This window comes from Clinocottus analis, unplaced genomic scaffold, assembly GCF_023055335.1.
Source record: "Clinocottus analis isolate CAN_PGR_092001 unplaced genomic scaffold, fCliAna1.0.p SCAF_86, whole genome shotgun sequence".
NCBI lineage: Eukaryota > Metazoa > Chordata > Actinopteri > Perciformes > Cottidae > Clinocottus > Clinocottus analis.
Window position 1 is genome coordinate 56094 of NW_027176247.1, and position 11407 is coordinate 67500.

Here is an 11407-nt window from a genome sequence, read left to right on the forward strand (position 1 = left end):
TTCTGCTTCAATAAAGCAGAACTAACACTCAGCTGAATATCAGACAGTCATCTTAACACTAAATGTAACAAAGTATTGAGCAGCTCAAGAGCTGCAGGTGTTTTAATACATGTGGTCATGAACCATGCACTGAATGTGTTTTGATAGAAGTTTTACTTCTGGTCACATGACTTCTATTGTTCTCCATCTGCATGCACAGACGTGGTGTAACGGCACAGATTTGGAATAAAAAACAAGCGTTTCATTTGTCAAGGCAACTTTTCTGTTTAATTTTCTTCGTTTGACTTTAACAAAAAACGTTGGGACATTGTGAAAAAACTGCTAATGCAAAAGAAACTTCTGGAAGGAAAAGTCACAAATGCAGCCACATGATTTTAATAACAACGGAATGAAAATAAAAAGGCATGTTGGGATTTGAGACTCCATCAATAAGGAATGTTGAAGGGCGGAGCCTACAGGGGCGTGGCTACAGGGTTGAAGCGCCGGCGCTCAGAGCTGACCGCAGTCGGCGATGACAATCTTGGACGAGGTTTTGCCGCTCTGGCTGCCGGTGGCCTCCATCTTCCTCACCACGTCCATGCCCTCCACCACGGTGCCGAACACCACATGCTTCCCATCCAGCCTGCAACACAACCACCACCGTTATGCTAAGCTAACACGCTATTGTCGTCTGTGAAGAGTGACATTAATGCTTACTGTCCCCCATGCTGCTCTGCTAACATGCTATTGTCTGTGTAGAAGACAGTGAGACGTTAAAAGATTAACACTAGCTTCCCCCACCTGCTGCCAGTCTTCATGCTAAGCTAACAAGCTATTGTCTCAGTGTAGAAGACAGCGAGACGTTTAAACATTAATGCTAGCCGTCCCGTTCTGCTGCCGGTCTTCATGCTAAGCTATGCTACCAACAGACTCACCAGGGGGTCTTATCCGTGCAGATGAAGAACTGGGACCCGTTGGTGTTGGGCCCGGCGTTGGCCATGGACAGGGTGCCGGGCACGCCGTGCTTCAGGGTGAAGTTCTCATCGGCGAATTTGTTGCCGTAGATGGACTTCCCGCCGGTTCCGTTGTGGTTGGTGAAGTCACCGCCCTGCGCGCACACAGACACATTAACGCCACGCACACACACGCAAGAACCTGTACTTAAATAACCACCTGGTCATCATGGCCGCCTCACCTGGCACATGAACTTGGGGATGATGCGGTGGAAGCTGGAGCCCTTGTAGCCGAAGCCCTTCTCGTGGGTGCACAAGGCCCGGAAGTTCTCGGCGGTCTTTGGCACCACGTCGTCACGGAGCTGCAGAGGAAGGAAGGAAAAAGGCGGTCAAAAGTCGTGGGATCAGCGAATGGAGCGCTGACCCGACCGAGACCGATCCTAAACCAGCTGCGTGCGGGTCGTAGACCTTTTAAACTGTCAGCTGTGCAGCGCTGCAGGCAGACGGCTGACCTCAGAGCAGCCGCGCCGCAGTAACAGAAACCAGAGCTCCATAACTCAGGAGCCATCAGCTTGAGGCTCAGATTACATTCCAGCAACTTAACGTTGACATTAGCAGTTGGGAAGCTAGAAGTGCGAGTTCACGGGTCTGACAGGAAAGCGCATAATGGGGCTCAGCTGCAACGGGCACAAAATGGCAGCGTCGCGTTTCAGCTTCTTTAACAGGATATAAAGGACCCACGTGACAATGACGTCACTGATAACTCGAACAGCAGCCAGTTGGATAACTGATCTGCGTCTTCATTGCTGGAACTAGATCACAATGAATAAACATACAAGTGTCACGGGTTGTCGGCCATCTTCCCCCCCATAATGCGGAGAGCCCCCACCCTCTCGTGGAACTTTCCAGAACTGCGTGCGCAGACAGGAAGCGGCGCAGTTCGCTTCTGCGGCAGAGACTGTAAACTCATTTTGACATCAGATTGAAACCAGAATAAATTATAACAAAATTCCAACATTATAATTATAATAATTCACACACGCATTCATCGAGACTTTTTAACAAAATATGCCTGCGGATCAACGTAGGGTTTCCCGGGCTTGTGAAAAGGCCGCGAAACGCAACAAAGAGCCGAATGAACGGCCCGTTAGCATTAGCTCAGCCTGCTAGCCAGTGGCTCAAACATGGCCCGCGGGCCCCAGCAGGTCTCAGCGCTGTTAGTTAGCCCGTAAAGACGGCGTGCACGAGCCGATAGTCAAGCGCTACGATACGGATCAGATGATACCAATAGTCTCTTAATCATGCACATAACGGCCATGGTAAATATGACAATAAAGCGGTGACGTAAGGATCCGTTATGTCTCTTTTGCTCGAGCCACACGCACGTGCACATGGTCCATTCAAGGCAGATGCGCTCGTGACAGCTCGGGAACGGGTCCGCTCGTGCGCTATAAACCCGTTAGCATCGGTGGAACACACGGGTTCAACCGCCCGCAGCACACAGGGGCTTTGTGGTTATAAAAACTAAAGGCGGTTAGTGGAACCCCGTGCAGCAGATAACGAGGCTGCCGCACCGGCAGCACGGCGGAGAGACGGTTACCTCCATCACCACGCGGCCCAACGGGCTGCCGTTGGAGGTGACGTCGAAGAAGACTCGTGGTCCGGCCATTTTAGCTGACTGCACCGGAGCGAGTGGACTGAACTGGGTTTTTCTGGAGCTGAGACGCGGCTGGCCGGAAAGATCGGAGAAAGGAAGGTGCTGTGTGGTTTAATTTTATATAACACGCCGATGGGCGGTTTGAAATCAAAGCGAGCCAATTGGTAGCCCCAACATATGTGATTGGCACCCGATTAAGCCAATCAGCGGCCAGAACGGATGCACCCGCCCCTTTTGGCTGGGCTGTAGCTGAACGGACCCTTTAGACGGTGGGCTTGATTCATTCAGCTGGGTGGGCCGCTACGGGTGGGGGTCGGGTGTTTTTCAGGGCTTTCTCGCTGTAACACCGCCCCCTTTTCTCTGTCCCGGATGTAAAATCCTAAACGGCGCGCGCCCCCTGCATCATTGTGACAACTCTGGTATCCAATACGTGCAACGCACGCGGAGGGCTAAAGTCAAGTCCCGCAGTCGGCGCGCGTTCCCGCTGTCAGGCAGAGAATGTTGGTGCGCGGTCACGCGGTAAGGGCGCGGTCCGTCCTGGTTTCTACCGGAGCTATTGGGTCCTGGTTTCTACCGGGGCTATTGGGTCCTGGTTTCTACCGGGGCTATTGGGTCCTGGTTTCTACCGGAGCTATTGGGTCCCTGGTTTCTACCGGAGCTATTGGGTCCCTGGTTTCTATCAGACCCGATGTTCACATGTGGCCATCAGACCAGAAGGTCTGAGGCTCACAGACGTTTGGACTCTTTATGTGTCCAATTATTTATTATTAGGAAGCAGAACAAAGAGAAAGAGATCTTTTAGTTTGTATGTCTCCAGAGAAGTAGAAGAATTAGTAGAAGAAGAATTAGTAGTAGAATAAGTAGTAGAAAGGGTAGAAGACACATCTGATCTCTGAACCCTTTTTACACAGAAGAACCAGGACTACACACCACACACACATCTGTGGAGAGGCCTGTGATTGGTCAGAGACACTGGAGGACTGGCCTGTGATTGGTCAGAGACACTGGAGGACTGGCCTGTGATTGGTCAGAGACACTGGAGGACTGGCCTGTGATTGGTCAGAGACACTGGAGGACTGGCCTGTGATTGGTCAGAGACACTGGAGGACTGGCCTGTGATTGGTCAGAGACACTGGAGGACTGGCCTGTGATTGGTCAGAGACACTGGAGGACTGGCGTGTGATTGGTCAGAGACACTGGAGGACTGGCCTGTGATTGGTCAGAGACACTGGAGGACTGGCCTGTGATTGGTCAGAGACACAGGAAGACTAGCCTGTGATTGGTCCTCCTGTCTCAGCAGCAGAGAGACAACATGAGAGGGAAACATTTTTATTTGACAGGAAAGCAGCTGGTTGGATGATGGAGGGACCAGGTGACCCACCGCTTACAGAGACAGTGAAGATATCAAACATTATGACACATACTCTTACACGTGTGAAGGAATAAAAGTCTTTAAAATCTAACTTGAACTCCTTTAAAACAACAACAACAACGTTAGAGGCTGAGTGTGAGGGGGGCACTTCCTGTTTGTGAGCCACGTTTCTCTTTAAAGCTTCACATTTAAAAACCTCACTCACACTTTAAACTACAAATCCCAGCGTCGTCCAGGTCGCAGACGAGCGTCAACGAGCGTGGACACTTCCTGTGAGCGTGGACACTTCCTGTGAGCGTGGACACTTCCTGTCAGCGGTGAGGTGGAGGGCACGAAGCGTCCCGGTATCAGAGGGTTAAAAAACATCAATAAAACAAGAGTCCTCCGCTCTAAAGGTCCATCCGTCCTGCGAGGAGACGAGTTCATATCTTACAGTGTGTGTGTGTGTGTGTGTGTGTGTGTGTGTGTGTGTGTGTGTGTGTGTGTGTGTGTGTGTGTGTGTGTGTGTGTGGTCAGTTGTTCTCAAACAGCGACAGCAGGTCGTCGTTGTTGTTGTTCGGGAGGTCCGGGGGTCCGAGGTACGACAGCAACTCGTCTGGGTTGGTCAACTCCGGAAGCAACTTCACAAACAAACAAACAGAAACAAGCAAACAGGAAGTGATGAAACACGACTTCCTGTTTTTATCCAGAAGACTCAAACTGTTTAGTGCTCGTTAAACAAACTGAAGCTGATGAAGCTCATCCTGAAAACTAGATTACACACGATGTTGTATGAATATAGTTTAATACGTTTACATGTTGTATGAATATAGTTTAATACGTTTACATGTTGTATGAATATAGTTTAATACGTTTACATGTTGTATGAATATAGTTTAATACGTTTACATGTTGTATGAATATAGTTTAATACGTTTACATGTTGTATGAATATAGTTTAATACGTTTACATGTTGTATGAATATAGTTTAATACGTTTACATGTTGTATGAATATAGTTTAATACGTTTACATGTTGTATGAATATAGTTTAATACGTTTACATGTTGTATGAATATAGTTTAATAGACATTTAAATACACAATATAAACATGATATTCAGTAAAGTATGACATCAGGATGCTATAATAATAATAATAATAATAATAATAATAATCTCACGTCTAAAGACGCATCAGGATCCGTCACTCCGAGACTGAAGGAGCCGTCTCCTTGGAGACGAGGGTTCTGGTTGCTACGCTGCATCAACATGTTGCCATGGAGACCCTGCTGCTGGGGGAGAGGTGCACCATGGGAAGTGGAGTCCAAACGGCCCGACATCTGAGAGGAGAGGAGGGGACAGGAGAGAAGGAGACAGGAGAGAAGGAGACGGGAGAGAAGGAGAGGAGAGAAGGAGAGGAGAGAAGGAGAGGAGAGAAGGAGACAGGAGAGAAGGAGACAGCAGAAAAGGAGACGGGAGAGAAGGAGAGGAGAGAAGGAGACAGGAGAGAAGGAGAGGAGAGAAGGAGAGGACAGATGGAGAGGAGAGAAGGAGAGGAGAGAAGGAGACAGGAGAGAAGGAGACAGCAGAGAAGGAGACAAGAGAGAAGGAGAGTGAAGAGGAGACAGGAGAGAAGTAGACAGCAGAGAAGGAGAGGAGACAGGAGAGAAGGAGAGTGAAGAGGAGACAGGAGATGACTTTAGTGAGTGGAATTAATCCTCATCATAAACATGATGAAGATGAAGACCTACCTGTGCAGCCAGGTGGGGGAGGGGCTTATCGGGGGAGAGGAGGAGCTCCGACTGGTAGGAGAGGGGGGGGGGGGCCGGGGGACGAGAAGTCTCCACCCAGACCAGAGAAGTCTGAGAAACCAGTGTGACCGGGGTAGGACGGAGCTGAGGACACACACACACACACACACATGAACACACACACACACACACATATGAACACACACACACAGAGTTGTGGTCATGGGGTCATGGCGTCATGGGGTGCTCATCAGCAGCTGGTGCCAGCAGGACGGTACCTGGTCCCGGGTAGTCCGCTGCGCCGCCCCCTGCAGGGAGCGGTGGGTAGGGCATGGGGGAGGAAGGGGCGGGGCCTAGCGATGCGATCATCTCCATGACGCTGGGCAGCACCATGTGACTCGGGCTGAGCGTCCTGCAGCGCTTCAGCACCGGGCCGTCCGGGTCCTCCTTCACGTGGAGGTCCGGCTTCACCGGGACCGGCTTCCAGCTGCACACCGGGTCGATGGTGATCTCCTCGTACTCGGAGCTGTGGGCGAGGGGAGACCTTCAAAATAAAATACAGGCCATCAAAACATTCAAAGTAAAGTCTGAAGGAAAGTTTCTTACTTCTGAACGTAGATGAGGATCCCGAGCATGTATTGATCCACCTCCAGACCTTCTAACAGGGCGGTTTTACTGCACACACACGCACACACACACAACACACACACACAACACACACACACACACACACACATTATATACATGTGTAAAAACAGGTGTCCTCAATAAATGAATAATGAATAGACGTACTTGCACACAGGACATCTCCAGGTTCCTCTCTCACAGTTCAGCTGCAGGTACGACTCCAGATCAAAACACTGCAGACAGACGTGTTTATATGAATCTATTACATCAATGTTAGCGCTGGGCAAAGGTGAAAAAGAACTGATTAATCGCGGTTCACTGCCTACAAAAGCAATAACTGCTTTTCATGAGGTCAGTTTTTCTTCCTCGTTGGTAAAAGTCCAGTCTGTGTTGTCTTGAACAACAGACGTCTGGTGGAGACCTGGAGACAGCTGGCAGGTATTATGTTCACTGCTGACGCTGAGCTGCAGTCCTGACCTCTGACCTGTATGTGTCTGCAGTCCTGACCTCTGACCTGTATGTGTCTGCAGTCCTGACCTCTGACCTGTATGTGTCTGCAGTCCTGACCTCTGACCTGTATGTGTCTGCAGTCCTGACCTCTGACCTGTATGTGTCTGCAGTCCTGACCTCTGACCTGTATGTGTCTGCAGTCCTGACCTCTGACCTGTATGTGTCTGCAGTCGTGGCCTCTGGCCGGCAGCTGGATGCGGCGGAACGTGATGGGACACTTCAGCGAGACCCGGATGGCGGTCTGCTCCACGCCGTCCTCTCCGTTCAGCCCGGGCGTCCCAGGGATGGAACCGCTGCTGAAGTTCCTCTTGACTGAGAGAGAGAGTTCACGTGAGACAATCACACGCGTGTGTCCAGCGGCTCAGCATGTGTCATGTGTCCATGCGCGTGTTGTGTGTCAATGCACGTGTTGTGTGTGTCTGTGTGTGTGTTGTGTGTCCCAGCCCACTGACTCTTGGTGACGCAGTGCTCGGCCGGCAGCAGCCTCTTCTTCATCAGACCCTGAAGCACCGAGCGGACCGACGGGCGGTGGACCAGCTGGAGGACGAACAGGTGCGACTGCGGGGAGACAGACGGACAGGTGCGTTAGCGCCGCGCGGCTCCTCCTCCCTCCGGCGGACGAGCGGAGCTTCTTACGCAGCAGCAGGCGGTGACGGTGATCTGGATGGTGTTCCTGCCCGGCTGGCACACCTGCTTCAGGTACAAGGGCTTGTGGGAGGTCTTGTTGTCGCCTCGCTCGATGGTGAGAGGGGTCGCGTTCACGCTCACCTGAGGAAGAGGAGGAGGGAGAGGAGGACATTGAGGCTATTGTTATTGCAAGTGATCGTCTCTGTTTGCAATGTTTACACGAGTTGTTTGTGACTCAACACACAAACAAAAAGAAAAGACTGGAGATAACAGGAGAGAGAGAGGAGGGCACACCTGGACCGAGGCGGGCCAGTTGGTGTTCATCTGTCGATCCTCGTGGTGGTAACACTTAAACTGGAGCTCCAGGTCCGGTCTGAGACAGACACACACACACACACACACACACACACACACACACACACACACACACACACACACAGTGTGAGTTAACGTGCAACAATGAGAACAACGGAACAGACCCATCCGTCCCAAAAATCACTTTAACACTCTGAAGTCCATCAGAATGTGTGTGTGTGTGTGTGTGTGTGTGTGTGTGTGTGCACCTCAAGATGAGTGTTTTGTAGACGGAGTCTCTCAGCTGGAACACGTGGTTGCTGACCGCCAGGTTGTGCTCTAATCTGAAGGGCTCTAGGACCACGCCGTCACGCACAGGGAAGGTCAGCCGCAGGTCGTCACTCGGGTTACCTGCTGACAGGAAGTCACCGCGGGTCAGACACACACACACTGTGACATCACACTGTGTGTGTGTCTGTTATTGTGTGTGTGTTATCATATAAGTGTGTGTTTGTTATAAGTGTGTGTGTGTGTGTGTGTGTCTGTTATCATATAAGTGTGTGTGTTTGTTATCATACAAGTGTGTGTGTGTGTGTGTCTGTTATCCTATTATCATGTAAGTGTGTGTTTGTTATAAGTGTGTGTGTGTGTTAGAAGTGTGTGTGTGTGTGTGTCTGTATGTCATCAAATAAGAGTGTGTGTGCTTTTTTTATTATCAAAAGTGTGTTTGTGTGTTGTCATAAGTGTGTGTGTTTGTATAAGTGTGTGTGTTTGTATAAGTGTGTGTGTGTGTGTGTGTGTGTGTGTGTAAAAGTGTGTGTGTGTGTGTGTGTGTGTGTGTGTGTGTGTGTGTGTGTGTGGACCTGAAGGCGGTGGCGGCAGGCCGGCCATGTTGGGTTTGATGTCAGGCAGGAAGGAAGAGGGCGGCGGCTTGACGTCACTGTTGCCAGGCGACATGTAGGGCGGAGCCATGGAGCTGCTGGGCGTGATGGGGGGGGTCGGGTTACCCGGAACCGGAGAGGAGGGGTAACCTGGCAACCCTCGACCCGGCTGGAGAGGAGAGGGGGGGGCACGTCATGAGTACAAGTACACGAAAACACACGCATGTTACCCCAGACCAGTGGAGTAAAAAGTACTTCATGAGTAGAAGTACAAGTACATGAGAACGCGCTGGTCTCACCCCAGACGGCTGGTTGAAGGAGTTGTAGACTCCAGCGGCGTTCAGGCCTCCACTCTGACCGTTAAACTGCTCCTGCTGCGTCAACAACAACAACAACAACAACAACACGTGTTCATGTTTACCTGCTTTACCTTTCTTTCCTGTGGACACACAACACACATGAAGCTCCTCACTTTGTAGTACTGCGAGTTGGGAGGTCCTGAGGGGGGGTACTGTGGTAGGGGCATCTTATGGGTCTGATAGGAGGGGGAGGAGCCAGAGCGCTGGGGGGCGGGGCCTGGACCTCCGGGACCTGCAGGTAAACGGACAGGAAAGACCCAGAGTCAGGAAACAGCACACCTGAACCTCAAAGCATCTCTAAGGCTGAGCCCTACAGAGGAACCTCATCTCCTTACTCTATCTCTAAGGCTGAGCCCTACAGAGGAACCTCATCTCCTTACTCTATCTCTAAGGCTGAGCCCTACAGAGGAACCTCATCTCCTTACTCTATCTCTAAGGCTGAGCCCTACAGAGGAACCTCATCTCCTTACTCTATCTCTAAGGCTGAGCCCTACAGAGGAACCTCATCTCCTTACTCTATCTCTAAGGCTGAGCCCTACAGAGGAACCTCATCTCCTCACTCTATCTCTAAGGCTGAGCCCTACAGAGGAACCTCATCTCCTCACTCTATCTCTAAGGCTGAGCCCTACAGAGGAACCTCATCACCTCACTCTATCTCTAAGGCTGAGCCCTACAGAGGAACCTCATCTCCTCACTCTATCGCTAGGGCTGAGCCCTACAGAGGAACCTCATCACCTCACTCTATCTCTAAGGCTGAGCCATCCAGTCCCGTCATACCGGGCGTCTCACCTGGATGGTACTGCATGTTGGGGTTGGAGTACGGGCCGTGACCTCCATGACCTCCATGACCTCCATGACCTCCATGACCTCCATGACCTCCCCCACCTGAACCTGGAATCGAACCGCCGGCGCCACCAGGACCCGACATCACGCTTACGCTGGGACCAACCGGAACGCCGTACTGCTGAGGCATTCCTGGGTAAGACTGAGGACGAAGGAGAAAGGACGAAGGAGAAGGATAGAAGACAAAGGAGAAGGATAGAAGACAAAGGAGGAGGATGAAGGAGACGGAGGAGGATGAAGGAGAAGGAGAAGGATAGAGGATAGAGGATGAAGGATAGAGGACGAAGGAGAAGGATAGAAGACGAAGGAGAAAGATAGAAGACGAAGGAGAAAGATAGAAGACGAAGGAGAAAGATAGAGGAGGAAGGAGAATGATAAAGGACGAAGGAGAAGGATGGAAGACGAAGGAGAAGGATAGAAGACGAAGGAGAAGGATAGAAGACAAAGGAGAAGGATAGAAGACGAAGGAGAAGGATAGAAGACAAAGGAGAAGGATAGAAGACAAAGGAGAAGGATAGAAGACGAAGGAGAAGGATAGAAGACGAAGGAGAAGGATAGAGGAGGAAGGACGGAGGTTGTGAGTCAGGTGTAAATAAAGAAGCTTTCACGTTGGTCAGGTCCATATTTGCTATTGAAGCTAAGGAGCAGCATTAGCAGGCGACCGTGTGAACCTCCAGGCGCTCACCTCAGAGTTGTAGGGCCGCTTCAGGCCCTGCGGAGGCCTCAGGTGGCCCTGTTGTGGTCCGGGGCCATAGTTAGGGTGCTGCGGGTGCTGTGGGACCCTCTGGGGGCCCCCGCCAGGTCCATACATGGGGCCCATGGAGGGAGGGCCCCTGGCAGGGCCGGACCCGGGGCCCATGCCTCCGGGGGGACCGCGGGGGCCGGGGTGAGCCATGAACTGGTTGCTGTAGCCCGGACCGCCCATCTGGCACACGACACAGAGGTCAGACACCTGAAGCCTCCGGCGGGAGGAGCGCTAAACCCCGCCCCCTCTCTCCTCACCTGTCCGTAGTTCATGTCCTGGTTTTGTTTCTCCTGGATGGCGGCGACGGTTGCCGTGGCGGTGGCGGTCGCCGTGGCGGCAGCGGCAGCGACGGCGGCGGCAGCAGCGGCCTGAGAGAAGTCGGCTGAACTTCTGGAGCCGCCGGCGTTCTGTGGGTAACTGACGATGACACGCCCAAAATGTGGTATAAAGTCATGGGAAATTGGTTTAAAGCCATGGAAATCCATCGGTCAAGAATGTGTATGAACAGCAGGGTTCATACACACTTTTCTAGGTTTTCCATGACCGTAAAAGAGCCTTGCAAATAACTTCCAGACCCCCAGGACCAAGACCCCCAAGACCCAGACCCCAGACTCCCAGGACCAAGACACCCGGGACCCAGACCCCCACCTGGTGGAGTAGCCCGGTCCTCCTCCGTAGCCCCCGCTGGGCCGGCCGTGGTACATGCCCTGGTTCATGTAGCCCTTGCTGGGCTCCCCGTAGCCCTGCTGACCCATGTAGCCTCCGTGGCCACCGGCCCCGGGGCCCTGCATCATGGGGCCCCCGCCCGGGTTGGCCCCGGGGCCCATGA

At 52.0% G+C, this 11407-nt stretch overlaps 1 protein-coding gene, 1 long non-coding RNA gene and 1 pseudogene across 2 annotated transcripts; 1 reads left to right on the forward strand and 2 right to left on the reverse strand.

Annotated features, from left to right (window-relative positions):
• Positions 1 to 239: 239 nt before the first annotated feature.
• Positions 240 to 2693, reverse strand: ppiaa (peptidylprolyl isomerase Aa (cyclophilin A)). The gene is made up of 4 exons (XM_068568894.1): positions 2533 to 2693; positions 1175 to 1294; positions 915 to 1087; positions 240 to 622 (listed from the first exon to the last, which is right to left on the reverse strand). The coding sequence occupies exons 1-4, from the start codon at positions 2599 to 2601 to the stop codon at positions 490 to 492; spliced, it is 495 nt and encodes a 164-aa protein (XP_068424995.1). The 5' UTR covers positions 2602 to 2693; the 3' UTR covers positions 240 to 489.
• LOC137780710 (uncharacterized) lies at positions 2497 to 4052 on the forward strand. Its single transcript, XR_011077161.1, has 2 exons — positions 2497 to 2688; positions 3501 to 4052. It is a non-coding gene; the product is annotated as an uncharacterized lncRNA (long non-coding RNA).
• LOC137780708 (zinc finger MIZ domain-containing protein 2-like) overlaps positions 3903 to 11407 on the reverse strand; it is a 10953-nt pseudogene continuing 3448 nt past the window's right edge.